This window comes from Poecilia formosa, unplaced genomic scaffold, assembly GCF_000485575.1.
Source record: "Poecilia formosa unplaced genomic scaffold, Poecilia_formosa-5.1.2 Scaffold377, whole genome shotgun sequence".
Lineage (NCBI taxonomy): Eukaryota > Metazoa > Chordata > Actinopteri > Cyprinodontiformes > Poeciliidae > Poecilia > Poecilia formosa.
Genome location: NW_006800316.1, coordinates 115,918 through 136,235, shown reverse-complemented (window position 1 = coordinate 136,235; position 20,318 = coordinate 115,918). Strand labels below are relative to the sequence as shown.

The 20,318-nt window shown below is 37.5% G+C and overlaps 1 protein-coding gene across 4 annotated transcripts; it reads left to right on the top strand.

The window, feature by feature from the left end:
- The first annotated feature begins 3,350 nt into the window (after positions 1 to 3,350).
- LOC103154220 (forkhead box protein P3-like) lies at positions 3,351 to 18,482 on the top strand. Of its 4 annotated transcripts, none has more exons than XM_016662563.1 (12): positions 3,351 to 3,381; positions 3,528 to 3,652; positions 13,591 to 13,684; positions 13,900 to 14,059; positions 14,618 to 14,710; positions 15,062 to 15,149; positions 15,607 to 15,675; positions 16,159 to 16,264; positions 16,709 to 16,785; positions 16,963 to 17,064; positions 17,191 to 17,312; positions 17,418 to 18,482. In XM_016662563.1, exons 3-12 carry the CDS (start codon positions 13,603 to 13,605, stop codon positions 17,518 to 17,520), a joined length of 1,002 nt encoding a protein of 333 aa, XP_016518049.1. In that variant the 5' UTR covers positions 3,351 to 3,381; positions 3,528 to 3,652; positions 13,591 to 13,602; the 3' UTR covers positions 17,521 to 18,482. The 4 variants fall into 4 exon arrangements, with proteins under 4 accessions (XP_016518049.1, XP_016518050.1, XP_016518051.1 ...); XM_016662564.1 differs by having other exon boundaries at positions 3,528 to 3,743; XM_016662565.1 differs by having other exon boundaries at positions 3,365 to 3,381; positions 3,579 to 3,652.
- The last annotated feature ends 1,836 nt before the right edge of the window (positions 18,483 to 20,318 follow it).

Sequence of the window (20,318 nt, the reverse complement as noted above, 5' to 3'; positions counted from 1 at the left end):
GCAACGGGTGAGAGGTGGGGTCACCAGGTCGCCAGTCCACACGAAGGTGAGGTCGTTGGCATGTAACCTGAACAACAGTGGCCCCCAGGATCAGTCTCTGCGGTACTCCATTATAAACTCTCTTAGCTGGGATGCTACACCATTTACACACACACTGGAAGCATCCAGTTAGGTGAATCTTACTAATTGTTAAGTTGTACTCTATTGTTTTAATTTAGACAATGACACCACATGATTAAACATGTCAAAAGCCTAAAGTTTAACTGTAAAATGTCTAAAAATATCTTCTCTTCTGTGTCAACGTTCGTTTTTATTGGGTACGTAAAATAAAAGTTGATGTTTTAATTTACACTTTAATATAAAATGACGTGTTAAAAATGACACACAACCGATGGAAATACCCTCTGTGACATCGCAACAATCAAACTCTTGATAACTGCTGAGCAGCTTTTTGCTTATTTCCTCTGGTATTTGGTGATTTATCTTTGGCAGTATTTTCCCTCCCTAGTCTTTTGCTTCCTCAACATAATTTTGCCTGGTGGTGAGATTAAAGATGACATGACCTGCCATTACATTTAAGACTAATAACTTTGGTCTTAAATGTATATTTTAATATTAGTACATGTTAACAGTTACATTAAACATTTTTACATGTAGAAAAAAATAGTTTTTCTTGCCAAACATGTCTTATATTTATGGAAACACATTACTGCAAGCTGCATTACAAAGTGGGCCTTTTTTTTAAAAAAAAAAAATGTGTTACTTGTATCTTAATTTCCAACTATAGAAAGTAATTTTAGACCATATATTGACAGCGAATTATTTTGCAGAAAGAGAGTCTTGACAAAGGGATCATTCATGCAACCCCAGCTGATAATAAAACACCTGAAAACTAAAGCATAAGCACATCCTTTGCCAGTGCCAGAGGAAGGATGGAGGAAGCCAGAGGGACTCCTCTTGAGGTTGTGTACAACTTTACTCTCCAATGAGGTAAATCAACAGTCAACATCACCAAAGCAGCAACCATGACTGTAAGCTATGACGTTTCTGGAACATCACTTGCCTAAATAGCTGCCGCCGTCTAGCTGTCCATATCCCTGTGATTAGAGTGTTTGGAGAGGATTATATGTTCCTACATCACAAACTACATAGCTGGATGCCTGAGCAGTCAGCAGGTTGCTTGTTGAGGCAGCAGACCTACGTACGGATCGATCGGCACAAGATTTCAAGTGGCCATGGCTCAACTAGAACCACCAAATACAAACATCAAAACTCTTTTCTATATGAGAACCCCGCTTTCGCACCCAAACGTCTCAATAAACTACCACAAAAATGTTTCACTCTCAGACTAACCATCTTTCTTGCATCTCCAAAAACGTCCTGCAGAATAACGACTGCCGAGTTTCGTGCTCAGCCCAACCCTTGTTTACCCAACACACCCAGAGCAGCATCTTCGTCCACCGCACAAACACCATTATACAAGATCTGCTGACAAATATGTAAGAATTTACACAAATGATGATGATGACGACAAAATCCCGTACAGGCAGGAAGTCCAACATATGACCCAGCAGTGTTTTGGACAATAACCTCGCCCTGAGCAAAAAGAAGTTGCTGGAAACATCATTAGGACAGAAGTGGGACGACTGCGCTCCATCTAAATGACTCTTTGTCATTTAAATATAGCTAGTAATAAAGAGAATATCATTTGTCAATTCATAACCTGCACACTGAAATGAAACAAATGCAATGTCTCTAGTCTGGACTGAATTAGCTGAGTAAGATTTTACATCTGTGAGGGAAAGGATGAATCATTGTCTGAATCAGAAGACAAACTGTGCCTTTTCAGTGTTTTGTGAATCACACACTGAAAGGACAAAGCGACTTTACAGCTCCTCAGCAACTTTGTCAGCAAGTTTCAAAACATTGTTCTCACCTGATTGTACAGGCACATTTTGAGGAGAAACGGTATTGAGGCGGCTGTCTCTGTTTCTTACACAATCAACATGAGATGGCAAAATGCAACAGAAACAATACAAAGAGATTCAAACACACAGACCTCTACTGGTCTCATGTGGATCTTGTATTAGAAATAGCTGACTGATTAGTTTTTACAAAGAATTCACACAATCTTATTTATGATCTTTGTAATAATGGAGCAACTTTTCAGCTAGTTTACTGTATGTTCTTTATATTCTTACAGTGAATGTTTAAGAGGTTTTATATCCAGCTGTCACACATGAAGAAAACTCATTACACACTTAATGTTTTTGATTTAACAATATTCATTATCTTATCAGAGTAGCACCATAAAATACTATAAAATAAGATAATACCTAACTCACAATAGATAATATTCATCATCCAACTTAATGCTATTGCTATATACACATATATACACACAACTAGGTTGTGTATGTATATGTGGCTTAAAATCACTACTGAGTGCAGATTGCTTGTATTATCTTAAAAGTAATATGTTTAGTAAGTCTTTAGCTGTTTTATGCTTTGTTTTTCCACTTGTACCTTAATGTCTTAAGGACCACATAGTGACAGTGGCTTCAAGGCGGAAAAAGTCACAATGACTTACTGATATCCTGAGAAGTCTTAGATGACAGTGTTTTGCAATTTAATTTACATTTGGGAGTAATAAAGTATTCTTTAATTGGACCGAACTGAATCAAGTGTTTCAGATTCCTCCAGTCCCTGTGATTCTCTGAGTCCCCTTGTTGCCCCTCGGAGTCCAGCGAAAGATGAACAGATAGACTAATTAAACTCCAGCTGTTGAAGCGTTTCTGTATTACATTGCTTAGCCCAAATGCCTGTTTACTTGTTTTCTAACTTTCTACCTCAGAAACAGTTCATGCCCACAGTTCAAAGTTTCCATATTCTAGGTACCTAATCCTCAGTCACTGGCTAACTCTGTTAATGTCAGCTTTCCCTCCCCAATTGTATCTAATTTCTTCCTTTGGTTGTTCCCCTCTTCACATCTTTTAAGCCAAAAAGTCAAAATATAATTTCATTCCTTATAACAACACTGACACAAATACATGAATTATATCACTATGCGTGTACAAATAACACGCCACAAAATAATGCTTATAACACATTTCATTTATAATGCTCCTTTCATATAGTGACCTAAAGGGATAAAAACAGAACCATCAGTTTACAATGGATGAAAAACATAAAACATAACAGATTTAAATAAACTGTTAAGAATGTGAACCGAACATATCAGCAACAAAAGAAGAATAAATTAGTATTGTATGGTTTGTTGAGTCGGTGCGCGGATGAGACGAACACCTTTGACATCAGCCGTTTGCATAAATACAGAGGGCAGATGTCAAAGCTGCCTTTTCCTCTTCAGACTGCACTCAGGTTTGTTTCTTTCGTACATTCTTTTCACACTTTGTCAGTAAAATGTAACTTATCCGTGTCAAAAGGTTTCATTGTCTAATAAATTTAGATAAAAAATATATTACACAACTTAAACCCTGACTATGGTTGTCTTCCTGAAAATTTAGACAAACCTTTTGGTCGTCTTCTTGAGACATACACTGTGGATTCTTCTTCAGGTAAAAATAGATTTCCTGTGGAATACGTCTTCATCTGAAACGAAGGCAGTGGCAGGCGGGAGATTCAGCGTAAGGTAAGAGCAAACCTCACTGCTTGACTTTAAAACTTAAAACTCCTAGAGAATGTCGAAAACGAAGGGAACAGGGGGCAACTGAGAAAGTACGGTGAGTTTAACGCTGCGCACAAATCCAAGACATGAGAACATTCATGTGTTAACATGCGAGGCAGCACATTTTAACTAGTGGCAAAAAGATTCTCCCTAATTCAAAGTGACCTTATTGTTAAGTGAGGTTTAAGTTCACACACAGACTCTTTTCAATTAGATATTTTGAAATTGAGACCATATGAGACGTTTTTACAAATGAGTAAAATCTTTAAAGTTTTTTCTCAGTTTGGTTTTTTTTTTCTAAACTTTAAGCTTTAAATGAAATATTTCTTAAATATCTGACTTAAATATTTAGAGAAATATATTTAAATGAAATATTTACTTAAAATTAGGAGTAATTTTAAGAATTTAAGTAATTGTAATTACTTTAAAAAAGAGTAACTTAAGGATTTAGATGATTTTAGGTGACTTATGTTTGGAGGACTAACGCGTAATGAGCCACCTGCCTGCTTTGTGTCCTTCATGTGATGTCAGTGGATAATCGTTCCTCACTGCTGCCACAGAACCCCAGATGAACTGAACAACGGTCCCATTATTCTGCTCTTCTGCATGACGGCCACTTGGTTCCATGTTTCCAAACGCTTTACAGACTTGCTGGAGTCTGTTAATCAGAACCAAGCATTTTTCCGTCCCAAACTTTATACGCTTTATCAGTATTCATGTGTGAATAACTAATTCTTTCTTTCTGGTAAACTACTTTGACCTTTTACCTCCATTTTGTTATTCAGCATGTTGTTAAAAACCGTCTCGAATTGGCATATACGACAGCTTCTCTTAAACAGCGTTCAGTCTGAATTATTGCTGTCACTGTGTGTGTTTCTGACCTAGGTGTGATAACACAACACAGTTTGTCTTCTGTGGTGATTTGGGATTTCAGGAGCTCTTAGAGTTGGTATGATTAGACTTTGATAAAAGTCCCTCTTTAGGAACGGCAAAGTAATAAGAAAACTGTATTAATTCAATCTAAAACTGCTTTTTATGAGAATTTATATGAGAATAAAGCACATTTTGTGAAATATAAAGTTTAATCCTGAATGTGGTTTTTGAATTACCTGTACACATATGTACATGTATACATGTATGTACATTATGACATGTTGCCATGTCTATATACACATTGACTGAACAGCCATCTTGGAATTAGTCTAGTGCTTTAAACATAATCTGCTAGAGCTGCAACTTCTAAAATAATTTAGATCCCAAGGGGAAATTAAATGATGAGAAAAACAATATCTTGGGCTTCCCTGTCTTTGGTGCCACTTCAATCAGTTGTTCATACGAAGCTCAGCGCAGACGCAGCATTCCCAAAGAGCAGCATGGCAGCATTTCCCAGGGTTATTATCAGATCAGTGTTGTGAGATTTTGTCCAACACAAATATGTAATCGAAGTGGTATATGTAGGTTGAAGCTCTAATCCGTATCCCACACAATTACCCTACTTTTTCAGTAAATCCAGGGGTGTCTGGCTTCACCAGAGGTCACACTGTATATGCCATGTAACATCAGGTACATAAAAAATATATATTCAGTTTACTTATATAGCGCCATACCAGTGTGAATCGTTTTGCCTTGCAGCTGATTCAGTGAGACACTTTAGGAAAATCTCCTCCTGGACGACTACATACCGACAGCAGGACAGTGTTGTTGACTTCACAGTCTTTACAGTCCCTCAGACCAAGCATGTAGTGACAGTAGAAAGGAAAAACTTTGCTTTAACAGGAAGTAACCTCCAGCAGAACCAGAACCAGGCTCGGCACAATCGGCCAGCTGCCACAACCGAGAGCACAGAGCAGAATGCACAAGGACAAACAGATGAACTGAGTGCAGAATTGTTTTTGATGTTCATGAAAGTAAAGAAGTTAATAGCAAGAGAGGAAAAACGATTGTGCCCTCCTCCAGGAAGGAGTCACAGCCAAACAGGATGCCAGACCAGCTGTAGCTCCTATGGAGAGAAAAACAGCTGAGAGAAAACAAAAAATGTTAACAGTTAAAATAACAGAAAATCATGTAAACTTGAGAGTAGTAAAAGAAGAAAGTGAGAAAAAGTATCCAGTTTGTCCTGCAGTCGTCTAATTCTATGGCAGCATAACTACAGAGATAACTCAGGATAAGCCAGTCTAACTGTATGTTCTATCACAAAGGAAAGTTTTAAGCAATCAGTAAAAGTAGACGGGTTTCTGCCCCACTGACTCAAATTGATCTGGTTATTGAGAAAGGATCTGGCCCATTCTGTGTGTAGAAATTCTAAGAACCAGCAGTAAACCTGAGAGCAGGGCCGTGCAGAGACCACTAAAGGGGCAGGTGCTCAAAAAAAGGGCACATCTAACTGCATTTTAGGACAGAATATTAACAAAGCCTCTCAGCTTTCAGAGTTTAATAAACAAAGATAAAGTACAAAATTGTGAGATATACAATCAAAGCTAAGGAACATCTCTATATAGAGCATAACACTATGAATATGTAAGATATTTTATCTGCAGGTCTATTTTGTTACAGGAAAGTATTGCAATATTCAAACCCGCAATTTAGCAAGATATGTAAATCAGAGCTAGACCACCAGACATATTTTGTCTTTACAGAATTACACTATTAAAAATATAAACAAGGGCACAATGCAACCTTTTAGTGGACTGTAATCTATGAAAAAGAGCTGCCTGTTTGCTGCAGTGGAGATGAAGATGGTCCATTCAGGAAAGCAGAGCTGCATCAAACTTTAAGGTGGAACTGCAGAAAAAATAAAAATAAAAAAAAGCAAAAATTTAATTGTTAATGCATGTCACCATGAGAAAAGCCTACTGAGCTCTGCTTAAAAAAACTTGTTTTAAAATTAAAATCACATTTTTGTCTCATGAATTAAAAAAATTATTTGCAAAACAAACTTATTTGCGCTTGTCAGAAATCTTTTCTTGCTATTCTAAGTTTTAGTTTGTGACTCAAAGTTTTGCTTGTGATTCTCACATGACGTCGAGGGCAGGACCTAAAATCACAACAAAAGATTACTGATGTGTGCAAATAAAAGTTTATGTTTGGCAGGGGGGGAATTAACTTCATACTCTGAGAACCAGACTATACACTTAAAGACTGGTTTGAGTTTTTTCCCCTTCATTAATGACACTTTTATTACATACATTATATCCATCATGGTAATTCAGGGTGAGTTATTTTGAATTCTAAATGAATATCCTTGTTGTATTTTTATGTAAGTGCTATTCTCCTTCAAGATACATTTACCTAACGCCAGAATAAATTAAATGTACATTATGCAGCAAAGGAAATTAGAAGATCGGACATATATTCATTATGGAGATGATAAGTTTTGGACGGGCGATGTACCCTTATTGCATAAACAATACTGAAGAATAATATAATTAACAATACAGGGAAGAAGCTTTTTAGTTATTTTGCTTTGATAGCAAAGTCGTTAGCTAGCAGCTAGCAGCTAGCACAACAACAACAGCCTAATGTCTGTATGATAAAAATCCTGAATCGATAGATAAGAACAGTTTTTCCTCACCTGGCTGTCTCCTCCCGCTCAGTAGTTCTTCAGAGAAAGGCAGACGCAGAGGCCTGTCAGTGTCTGTTGTATTTCATTACCTCTCTGCTTAAACCGCTGAAGCAGAAACGATGCTTCAACGTTTTCCGTCATCTGACAAGCAGCAGGTCTACTCCACTTTATTCACCAAAAACGTTTTAATTCACCAAAAACTGATCTGTAATCTGGAACGTTCGCTATACTGAGCTCCAGTTAGCTGCTTTATCTCACTGCGAGAGAGGCAACTGCGTCATGCGTCACGGGCAAAAGGTCAAAGGTGACCGGCTTATTATGTTGTACAAAAAAGAAAAAAAAAGCAAATAATTTTAGTACATGTTATTATGTGTCAGAAGAGGGCTTAGAAAACAATAATACAAAAAAAAAACAAAAAAAAAACAATTGACCAAAAGGGCACTTGGGGGCAAGGAGCAAAAAGGACAGATGCTCAAGCAACCCCAGCCTCCCTCTCTGCACGTGCCTGCCTGAGAGTGAAGTGCTGCGTTATGAACACATGAAACAACTGAATCTCTGATGTGTGTTGGAGCTTGATTATTAAGAGCTTTATATGTGAGAGAAGAGTCTTAAATTCTGAAGAGAAGCTAAAACAGGAAAAATATGATGTCTTTTTTTAATTGTCATCTGAACTCTTGCTGCAACATTTTGGATCAGCTGAAGGACTTTAGCTGAATTTTGTGGGCTTCCTGATAATAAAGGATTAGAGTAGTCCAACACTGAAGTAAAGTAACAAATGTACAACTAGTTTATTTCTAATTCTGGCAACATTTCGGAGATGAAAGAAGTAACTTCTAGAAACATGATTAATATGGGATTGAAATGACATATGCTGGTCAAAAGTAACATTCAGGCTCTCTACTTTTTAAAGCCAGTTTAATGCTGTCCAGATCAAGTGATTGACGGGACAGCTACTTTTTCAGAGGTTCTGGTACAAAAACCATAACTAAGAAAGTTTAGAGTCATCAAGGTAAGCCTGCAATCTACCTAATAGATTGGATTAATCAGGATTTATTGATCGATACAGCTGAATACCATTAGCATAGCAGTGAAAACTGATCTGATGCCGTCTGATATAGAGTAGCACAGAGCCCTGTGGTACTCCACCAGTCACCTTGGATTGTGAAGAAGACTTATCTTATTCACACTGACAAACTGGAAACAGTCAGAGAGACGAGATTTAAACCAGCCCAGTGCTGTTCCCTCCATATCTACATGTACAAGACATTCTCAGAGAATATTGTGGTCAACTATGTCCAGCAGGGAATAAAGCTCAGACCAATATTAGACAGATAGAAATGGGATTTTATAGACTTCAAAATGCACCTGTATTATGTACACAACCATGATCTGACGTCTGTTATGTCCTTAATGTGGAAATAAAAATAGATTTAAACAAATTCTTGTTAAATGTCAGAGTAAGTGAATTTGATAATTCATCAGTCAGTTAAATTAGCTTGGTGGTTTTGATTGTGTCTTCATCCTTCAGCTTTGACTCACACTCGCCCTACCGGGATGATGTGAAACGTCCCTCCGACCGTCCATCCATCCATCCGTCCATCCATCAGCTTACATCCTTACCCCCATTAAGGTTGGGAGGAGTGCTGGTGCCTCTACTGTCCTCTCCAGGCATCAGCAATACTTGTTCTGAAGCTCCTTCAGATAGTTTCTGTAGCATGGATCGTCAAGACTGATTGTAATACATAAAAATAAATAAATCAGCTAAGTATCATGTACCAAAATAGCCAACCTCTAATCCTTTACAGTGAGAGGGACTCCGGTTTTAAACCGGCTCTTCTGCATCAAGTTTCCATTTTTCTTCTTTTGGCTCTCTTCAGGTTTTCTTCATGTAAACTCATATTAGGCTGAGGCCATCCTAAACGCACTTCAGGAGTGAGTGTGAGAGTTCAAGGCTGTGTTCATCCACCACCACCTGTTACTGTCGCCTCTAGGTCTCATCCCCTCACACAAGATAAAACATGTAATAAACGATAAGGAAAATGAAGGTTTAAGCACACAATAACAGTTCATTTTTATATAATCAACCGAGTAGGAGTAATACAAATCTATGTTCAAGTTACATTACGACAAATATACTTAGACAACGCTGTCTGACAATCAAGGCACATTTCTTAGTAATAATTGAAAACTACTCCTTTACTTTGACGTGACGTGTCGTTAGAAATGAGTAGTAAACCCACACACTCGTAGCAGTATGAGGCATTTTCCAAATTGTAATGTGGCCTATAGCTGCATCCCTACATGGAAATATTGAGAGTTTCAATACAGAATATCAGTTGTGCTGCCGACACGTGAGAACACGAGATGAACATGATTAAGATTCACCGAGCAGCTCACTGCTCTGAGACGGGAGGGTCAGGACCGAAGCGCCGCTCGTTTTCAGTTATAGCACAAAGTTAAAAATGAAAGCCAGAATAAGAAATCACACTGAAAAACCACAACATTTGAGAGCTCTCACTTTCTACTGAATTCCTGTGTCTGTGGGTGTGCATTTGCAGATACGTATCTGCTGTTTGGGTTGCTGTATAGATGCACGCTGTATTCCTGATGTGGCTTTCAGATAAGCAAAAGAGAGATAACTCTATCCTTTAATTTCAAATATTTACATGCTGCAGATGTCTATAAATGTAAAAAACAAGGAGAATATTTCAAGGAATACCCAGGAAATTTGTGTAATTACTTAAAAATAGCTAATAGTAGACATAAATTGAAAATATGCATCTTTGTTTATTCAAAGCAAAGTTTAATTTTGTGTCTGCACTTTTTGATGAGTTTTGTGGAATATATTATTTTTGATATCAACATTTGCACGTCAATCACAGTGGCTTGTGAAAATATTAATACTTTCACAAGCCATTATTAATATTAATACTGTATTTGTATTAATACTGCATTCAGTCATTACACATATACAGTGCTCAGGACTTTGTCTGTGACATTTAAAACTGAGCTAAAGTTTCATATTCTTAGATGATCCGAACCTGTACCCATTCAGATGATTTGGATTGTTCTGTAGTTAACTAATTTCCAATGTTGCTTATTGATTAATTTAATTAATTATCACAAAATATAATTTTATAATTTTCACAAAATTTGATTTAAGAATAACCTAGAAACATTACGTTCTTTTGATAAAACAAACATATTTACGTTTTCTCCAGTGGGTTCTATCATTCATGAAATATTATTTTCTTGATACAATAATCTAACACTCTCTGTTCTGTTCAGTCAAAACCTTTAATGGCTCCATTTAGAGGGAAATTGTTTGACAGTATTGGTAAAAATATAAAAAAACTAACAAAAAAAAACACACAGAACACTCCAGTTTCCAGCCTATTTCAAGTTAATGAAAATGGTTCCTAGGTTTCTTCTTAGTTGCCAGAGTCATGGCTCTGTTGAACCATCAGTTCTCTCCGCTCGCAGCACTAACGATTTCATGGGATTCTTCTGAAATAAAATCGATTCCAATAGAAACAAAAAGACTGGCATCCTCCCAAACACGATTGCTTCATCCTCAGGAAGTGATGCAGCACTGATTGCACCTGTAGAAACCAAAATGTGTTTGGACTGTTTTACGTCAGCTGAGCTTTTCATGTTGTTAAAAATGTCGGCTTCGGAGGTTTCTGTTCTGGCGGTGTCACGTTGTGAACGGCGGGGAAAAAAATGGCTGCTGTGAAGAACACAGCTAAAGCTACCACTAAAACAAGATAAAAACAACACTGGGAAAACCTGCTAGATATAGAGTTCCCATGGAAAATATGGTTAAAAGGGAAGAGGACGGAAGGGAAATGTGCAAGAGAAAGGAGTACCGGATCAGTGAAGGTACAAGTGGTAAATAAATGAGGGCTGGGACTTGGCCGAACTTCACGAGCTACAGGGGCGATGAAGACACGCTGAAGCAGTAGGAGACCTAAGAGAGCATTGGCTTGGAACGAGCTTGAAAGAGCTGATGGACAGGACAATGTCCAAGGAGCAGAAAGTAGCTCACAGGGAGGAGAAAGAGTGGGGAAAACTGAAGAGAAGATGATAAGGACTGTGAAATGTCTACTCTGAGAAGCTCTCAGAGAAATGTAATGGCTTGGAGTCAAGGACGAGGACAATATCTATGACTTTCCTGAAAGGGTGAAAAAAAAAACGATGTCATTGACTTCATAGTGCAATTTATGAAATCCAAGATTCAAATCACATGGGATGAATTGAAACAGGACATTGCTCACTGGTAAATAAACCAAAATTCAGATCGGTCCACTCTCCTGAGAGCGACACTTCCTGGATCACAAGGTGATTAAGATGGAAACAGAGGATTCACTTTGAGGGGCAGTCAAGACTGCACAACGGAGGTGCAAAAGAAAAGGGGGAAGGTGTATTAAACAGAAGAAAAATGCCCAGCTCAAAGTGTTTCTGGACACAGGAACAAAGACATTTACCACAATTGAAGAAACGGCGCCTGTGCTGAAGGAAACGGGCATCAATGTGAAGGAGGTCAGACCAGAGAGGATCCGCCACCAAGGTGAACCAAGGTGAAGCAGAGGCAGATCTGAGGATGACATCGTCCACAGTGGCACCATCATAACATCTACATGACCTCAGGCTCATTCTGATGGATGTTCTTAGTAACCCTTATGAAACAAAAATATGCTGCTGTATATTAGGAAAAAACATCTCAATGCACTACACAATATATTCTCACACATGTAATGTAGTATTATGTTTTCCAATATATTGCAAATACTTGTAAATTCAAATATTTGCAAATAAATTTGAGAATTTCATTTTTATTATTTGAATTTATAAATGTAACCATTTAACCCTAACCCTAATGTAACCATTTTTAAATGGAAAATTATTTCATTTCATTTTTTCTCAAATTAAATGAAATAATATAATAAAAATGTTTCTCTATGTGTAGCCTATATACATCTAATACTTTTTTTATATTGACAAATTCTCACCTTTAGTTGAGTAAAAATACATACTTTTACTTTAGAGCAAGTTTGGCTGTAGTACCCAGATCTGGTTTTACACAACAAAATAACGGCTAAATAAATAAATAAATGAGATCAACATGATAAGCTAAATAAGCCAGGACAAATTAAGTCTTTGCTCTAGTACAGTCAGAGCAAAGCTACCCTACTTCTAACAGAATTTATTAACATAAGCACGATGTATAAAGTTTGAAATTAAATATATAAGAGCAGTAAACAGTGTTTCTGGTGCAAAGCTGTTTTTACCCTTCTTTGCTTTACAGTGTAAAATTATATTTTTTGTGTAAAAACAATAAAATAAAAATGTATAATATATCAAAAAATGGGGATAAACAAATACATCACTCAAAAACGCTGTTTTTGTTCATGGCTGAGAGATGTGCTACCATCCCCCACCTGAAATCAGGCAAGTGGTTTCACCACATACGTCAGGAAGTCAGGTGTGCAACATGTATCTTCACCCAACAATGCAGGAACAAACCTTACCACTTCCTAAGCACAAGTTAGAGCAATTTCTCTGTACTGTAGTGGCAAAAACAGGATGGAAAATTTTTCTATGTAGAATAAAAACACAGACATACACACACAAAAAAAAAAATCTGAGTGGAAATTTGTATGATATGAAACCTTGACTTTAGTTTTCAGACTCTTCCAACATACAGACATCAGGTCTAAAAATATGAACTTCTGGTGCTCTGGTCCTCTGTCAGACCGGGACAGCTGTGGCTACAGGGTAGTGCACCTTGGCATCATGTGTGTGTGAATGGGTGAATGTGTGAATGGGTGAATGTGGTGTGAAGCGCTGGACATATACAGGCCATTTACCATATTACGTTTGTATAAAGTTGACATTTTTTTTCTAAGGTAGTCATTGCTTCTGGAACTATGATATATCCTCTTCAACTATTTTCATGATATATTACTCTTAACTCGACACTTTCAACTCCTTGCCATAATTAGCAACAATAAAATCGAACCTGTGAAACTACAACTCATCGTGTCCTGCCGCTTTCACTCAGTATCACGACTGACGCACCAGCAGCTGCTGGCTTATTTGTGTTTCACAATCTTTTATGTTGCTGATCTGTCGGTGCATCAGATTTTGTGATTCATGGAATTTGTATTGTTCAGGTTTGAATCCAGTTCTTCTTCTCCTCAAGCATAAGAATAAGTACTGCTACCTGCCTCTGTCTTTCATCAAACTCAACGCTCCCTACAGATTTCTTTAATGTTCCACACATTTACATCCAGATGGTTCTGTAATTTTAATCTTTCTATATATTTCTTTTTTTTAGTTTAGGAGCAGAATGGATGAGATACAAAAGCATAAACAGAGGAGGCCATCTGTGCTGCGTCACGTTCCACAAGCAGCTTCCAGACAACAACATGGTAGGGAAATGTTTTTGACTTGCACATCTATGGCAATTATACCACCTGGTGCTGACTTTAGATCAGTCTGATTCTCAGCTTCAGTGCCGTTCCAAAAATATGCGAGGTCTTTTGAAATCACAGATTTTGGTTTTGTCTTTCAAGAAATATATTATATGCAATATATGTACATAACAGTCCAACAAAGTTTTTTTTTTTCCTGCCGTAAAATTCAGACAGCAGTGGATCTGGTTCTCTCTGTAAAGAGGAGGTGGACACAGAGCATCTTTCCTGGTCAAATTCCTCTCTGATGCTGCCAAACCCAAACCTTTATCTGCTGTCACCGAGCGGAGACAATCCGAAGCAACCTTCAGTCAAGATCGGACTTAACAACGGGTGAGTAAATGCAAACTTAATGTACTTACTGCAACTGCCGTAAAAGAGCAACATCATTCAGTGTCCAGTAGTTGACTGACTAAAACAATACATGAAAACACTTAAGATGAATGATTTAAGATGAACGAGTTAGTAAAATCCGAATTTGTGGTTAGGGAAGGATCTGAACTTCAGCCTCACCTGTGGCATCTTACAACGGGCTTTATTTCTTCTTCTTGGTCTAGAGGAGGGATGGTTAGGAAACACCCTGATGAAAGGAGGCACTTAGGAAAAGAAGGGAACAACTCATAATCCTCGTAAATCAACTTTACGAGAAGTAAAAAAAGAAGGTTGAGCACAACCTAACAGAGATTCAGGGAGCTAATTAAAGGTGTGGAAACATTATGCCTCACATTTTTGTGTTTCATGTAGGGTGGCTATGTTTCTCAAGTTGGTTCTTGTGGTTGTCAGAAAAGCAACATTACATTTAGGAACAAAATGTAATAACTTCTTTGATGAATAAGGGATTTTCTACTGTTTGTTGTTGAGGATGACAGGAGACCTTTCTGTTTCTCCCAGGATACCAGAGGGGATGAGTGCTCTGTTTGTGAGCGGTCTGTGCCGCTGGCCAGGCTGTGGAGTCGTATCAGAAAATGTCTCCACTTTCTTAAAGTAAGTCGGGTTCCTAAACAGAATCCTAACAACTTCCTATAATCCAGCTGTTCAACGTAGATGTTGAGAGTCCCCCAGTAGATATTTCTCTGACCTATTATTAAGACTATTAAGTGTAATATAACTATTATATTACCTTCCATTGTTATGAAAATGTTACACATCCAAAATAAGACAAGAAATTTGACTTTGCATCATGGTCATATCTTGCCAAGCAAAATCCATTCAAGAATTTAGGGGAGCTACACAAAGAGTCGACTGAGGCTGTATTTCAAGGGCATGTCTTTGAAAATAAAGTTTTTAAGACGCTAAGGAAATGCCTGGATAACTCTGACTTATTTTGTGTTTCAGGCACCTCCACTCTGAACACAGACACAATGACAAAAGCATCGCTCAGTGGAGGGTGCAGCAGGATATCGTCCAGTACATGGAGCGTCAGGTGAATTCCAAGATGCCTGAGATATTTTAAATAACAGTATTTAGGCATGTGGCGTTACAGACTGTAATGCATGGACCTATAACTCACTGGAAAATGTCTCTACATAGTGCTTGTAGTGTGACTCAGAGGAACCAGTCTAGGTTTAAGAGCAGCACAGCTGGAAAGCAAAATGAAAGAATACTGGGAGAGGCTGAGTTTTTCCACTAACATGAATGTTCCTTGATTATGTTTTACATTTTCAGTCGCTAAGCAGACTGGTTTTACAATGCAACACTTACACATCACAAGTCTGCTGGAGAGACCAAATGCAAAACATCGTAGCATCTTTGCTTAATCGGCTGCAGAATTTGAACTCCACAGAGTTAACGCATCACTCTCCTGTTACTTTGGAACGCTGCAATACGTGACAAATTTGATCACAACCTGATGTGACCTGACATTTTTCTGTGTTTTTCAGCTCGTCCTGGAAAAACAAAAACTTCTCGCAATGCAACTTCATCTTTCAGAGAACAACTACTCTAACCTGGTATGAAAGATCATTTTAGCTTATTTATATAGACAGTAAGATGTTTCTCTGCTGTATATTTGAAAACTTAAGAAAATGTTTGCTTGTTTACATTTACATCTGTAATTGCAATCAGTGAAAAGTCTAAATAAAAATCTTAAATTCCAAGATGGGCTCGTGGCCCAGCGGTGGGGCGAGGCCCATGTGTGGACGCCCCGGTCCTTGGCGCGGCCGCAGAGGGTTCAGGTCCTGGCTTGGGGGCCTTTACTGCATTTCTTCCTTCTCCCTCCCAACCGGCTTTGCTGTCTGACCATTATTGATTGAAGGGCACTAGAGTTGACAAAACCTGAAAAAAATAAATAAATCAAGATGTCACTGTTAAATCTTAATTTCTATCTTGTAGAATAAGAACATGGAATGATTAGTTTAAGTCTGTTTTTATTTTTTATTTTTAACAGAAAATGTAAATTGATGCTCAGCATTTTTCTTCTGTTGCTCCTCCAGGCTCAGGCAATTAACGAAGACAGAATCCAACTGGGGGAACTAAAAAATCCAAGTCAGACACTCCAACGTGACTGGACAGCTAAAGCCTCCACACACCTGCTGCCAGGTAACCTGGTGATCATATTCAAGACACACACATATGCTCAGATGTGATGTGTATATACATATATACTTATATGTATATGTATAATATATAATATGTATGTATGTATGTAGAGAGAGAGTTATCTTTATCTTTGTTGAGCCACTTATCGCACTTATCTGTGTGCTCTTCAAACCATCGGCGTTTGGTGAAGAAAAAAATGCAGTTAGCTACATTTTACAAGAAAAGATAAAGTAAAAGTTATTTTATAAGCTGTCTGCTGTCTGGAGTCTGCTTTACGGATCTTCCGTAAAGCAGACTCCATCCTAGCTGACAACCTGCTGATGCTGGTCACCACTGTGTTGCTGTGGACTGTTCTGTTTCCTAACTTGTCACCAAAGTTTAACAAATTATTAGCTTTGTCCTTGTATTTCTTTGCTAGCATGTTGACCTGTAGTCGTTTTGCAGATTTGTTTCCAGGCATTGAATGCTACAAATACAACAACATCAGGCCTCCATACACCTACGCTTACCTGATAAGATGGGTAAGTACATTCAAGTTTACATAAGATTTGCAAATAGATTTTTTAAATTTTTTTTTAAAGTGACGTCAAGGTTCAGATCGCTGCAGTATTAGTGTAAATACATGCGTACAATGAGTGTGAGGAAACGTGATGCTTTCTTGTAACAAGTTGCTCTTATATGTGACCCTTATTCTGTAGTCTATCTTGGAGTCTCCAGACAAACAGAGGACTCTAAACGAGATTTACAACTGGTTTACCACCATGTTCTTCTACTTCAGACACAACACAGCAACGTGGAAGGTTTAAACAATTCAAGTGAATTCATTCTGTACACGTTTCACCTCTCTCACAGAATCGAAATGTTAGCTATAGCAAAAAAACAAACAAACAAACAAAAAAAAAACCTTTCCTTGCTCATCTTCCCAGAATGCAATACGTCACAATCTCAGCCTTCACAAGTGCTTTGTGCGAGTGGAAGGAGAGAAGGGAGCTGTGTGGACAGTGGATGAAACAGAGTACCAGAGGAGGAAGGGGCAAAAATATCACCGGTAAAAAGATTTCAGGATTTTTGGTATTGTAGCTTTGCTCCTGCAGTTTATTGGAATAAATTGCAAATTCGTGTAGAGTCCATCTTTCACGCTTTGTGTTTTCAGAGACTGTCCAGTGAAGTGGCTGACTTCCTTCTCCCATTTCTGTTCAGAGGAGCCGACAGCAGCAGACAGCAGCACAGTGTCTCTCCTGTTGTCTAGATGTTGAAGTCTGGTCCAAACTATACATTTTTGGATTCAAAGTCATTGTTTTTATACATGTTTTATTTGATTTTCTTATTGTTTGTTGGCCTGACCATATGTGTTATGTTTTAATATGATTAATGGTTGGTGGTTGTATTAACTAAGATCACTTATTACACAAGCTGAATTCTAATTGTCCTTTTTTTCACACCAGTAAAAGATTAGAGAAACAAAATAAAACCTTTACTTTTTATATTGCCCTGAATTACAAAGAACCTTTACTTTACAAACAATAAAATGGGCCACAATCACATTTAGTAAGACAACTTACTGTTAAAAAAAGATTTCTCGGTGGCCATGCTAACCAGCCATGCTAACCTACTGCAGAGAATAGGGCTGAGCGATATTGTCAGTGAATGATATCGCAATATAAATCTTTAAATATATTGATCTCAGATTTTCCACATCCTCTGCTTTTCTTTTCATTTTATTATTTTTATTGAATTTGCCCAAATATGTAACTTCACCAACTTCAGCGCATCAACAGGAAAATGAATGAGGCCATGTATCGCAAAATCCTGGATGAAAACTTCCTTGCCTCGGTCAGGTCACTGAAAATGGATCCTGGATAGATCCCAAAACCTACAGCCAAGGAAATAAAGAAGTTTCTCCAGAGGAAGCATAACAACGTCATGGAAGAATCTATGGAGAGAGCTGAAGCCTTGTTTTCCAAACGCATGCCTAAAAACCTGAAGGATTTGGAGATGATCTGCAGAGAGGAGTTACATATAAAAAACTACAAGACACATCTGACTGCTGTGTTTCGCCAACAGGGGTTTTCCCACCAAGTATTAAATATTGTTTCACTGGGGGGGTTCAAATACTTATTTCCTTCAGTAAAATGCAAATAATTTTTATGTAATTTTCTCAGTTTTTTCTTCTGATATTCTTTGTCACTGTTAAAATAAAGCTGACATGAAAATGTGAGATGTTTCATTTTTTTTGTATAAAAATGTTAAAGTCTATGTTAAAGTCCACTGTATACAAATATAAATATATTTGTAAATTAAAATATAAATTTTAAACATAAAATGTAGTTCGTTAATTTTCTATTAATGACTATTTAACAGGTTTTGCTGTTTTAATTATTAAATTTAGATTTATTGTAGTGAAGCTGTTCAGTTTTACAATATGTAAACTCTTGTTTAGATTATCTTCTTTTACAGGCATTTAAAAAATGTAAAAAATATTTTAGCATGGTAGATAACTTCATTAAAAGTTTAGTAATATGCGACACTAATCCTCTGAACTAGATTCTACAGTTCTAAGTTGAAAGGAATAACTTATGTTTAATAAAAGTTAATTGTAATTTATGCATTTTTAAGCGCATATTTCAAAAGCCTGCCAAATGTTTTTAGGGGTAACAAATATTTTACTGTTCAATATTTTCAATTGCAGCATACATTCACTAGATGGCAGCATATTTTCTTCTGTCAGTCTGTGTTAGACGTCTTTTTGGTTTAGCTCAACTCTTCCTCCTTTTGTGTGTGTGTGTGTGTGTGCGCGTGCATGATTGTTTGTCCTGTCTGTCTCTGTGTTGCCCTGCAATGGACTGACAGCCTGTCCTGGTGACTCTGCCTCAGCACCCCTGGTGACCCCAACTAAGGCTAGAAATATGCCATCTATATCTCACTCTCCACCAGCCAAAAAAAAAAAAAAAAAAAAAAAAAAAAACAAAAAAAAAAAAAACAGCGACAGAAGCAGAACCTTCCCTTGCCGATGTTCTCTTGCCTCAAGGAAACAGAAATTAATTAGCTTCTTCTTCAGATCTTTGCGAAGAAGAGGCCAGATATACTGGGAGCCAGTTATGGAAGAAGAGGTCGACTCAATCCATTAAACTGGGAGAAAAGGAAACAAAATAAGTCCCCAAGTAATCAGAAGACATCACCGGAATGAAGTTTGGAGAGCAAAGAAAGACTCTCCAATATGCAAGAATCAAAACCTGAGGTTTGTTCAAGATTTTACCAAAGAGGATAGACAGACAAGAGAACAACTGGCCTAAAATCAAACAAGCCAGAGCCCTGGGTAAGGTGGCAATTTACAAAGACCGCATTGCTGGGACAGATGGTCGTACAACAACAAATTAGTTAATTGTAACTTAAAGAAATTCTCTCAACAGGAATGCTTATTTAAATGTTCACTGCAACTCTATAGTTTTACACTTGTTCTCAGCAGATGTTTAGTGTAAGGCTTGTTGTTGGAGCAGTTATTTCTTCAGGAGTAACTAGATAAAGAAACATAACTAGAGTCACTAACAAAGGACAAGACACAATAAATAAACATAACTGGAATCTCTAAGAAGGAGCTGGAGTGAAAACAGAAGCAAGCCCGAATTAAAAGTGAAAATTAAACTGGAGAAACAAATAATAACAAAACCCCAAATAAACTCAAACAACCAAAGATCCTGACACACACATACCTATAACCCTGGACATGTGTAGCAAAGTTTTGTCTTTGACTTCTCACTAATAAATTGTTTGAAGTTTTCCTGCCAGAGGGACGAAGTCTTAAACGCAGCCCCTGCCAATGTATTTTTGTTGCAAATAGAAAAGCTTAAGCTTTGCATTTAAAGTTCTCGCTGCACTCTTTAAAGATGCAAAGTGAACTTATGTGGATAAATTCACTTAAAGCCTTTAGCTAAAAGCAACTCCCTCCAACAACAACCTACACTGCATCCTTCTCACTGGGAAAAAACGTCTCTCCTCAATCACACAGCCAGCAAATCTATAGCTATGAATAACTATCATCCCATATATGACCTCA

Bases quoted from the DNA above. Each gene is read 5' to 3' on its own strand.
- LOC103154220 (XM_016662563.1), top strand. From the start codon at position 13,603: ATGGATGAGATACAAAAGCATAAACAGAGGAGGCCATCTGTGCTGCGT. The intron at 15,676-16,158 runs GTATGAAAGATC...TTGCTCCTCCAG, and splicing joins AGAACAACTACTCTAACCTG to GCTCAGGCAATTAACGAAGA. The intron at 16,265-16,708 runs GTAACCTGGTGA...GTCGTTTTGCAG, and splicing joins CTCCACACACCTGCTGCCAG to ATTTGTTTCCAGGCATTGAA.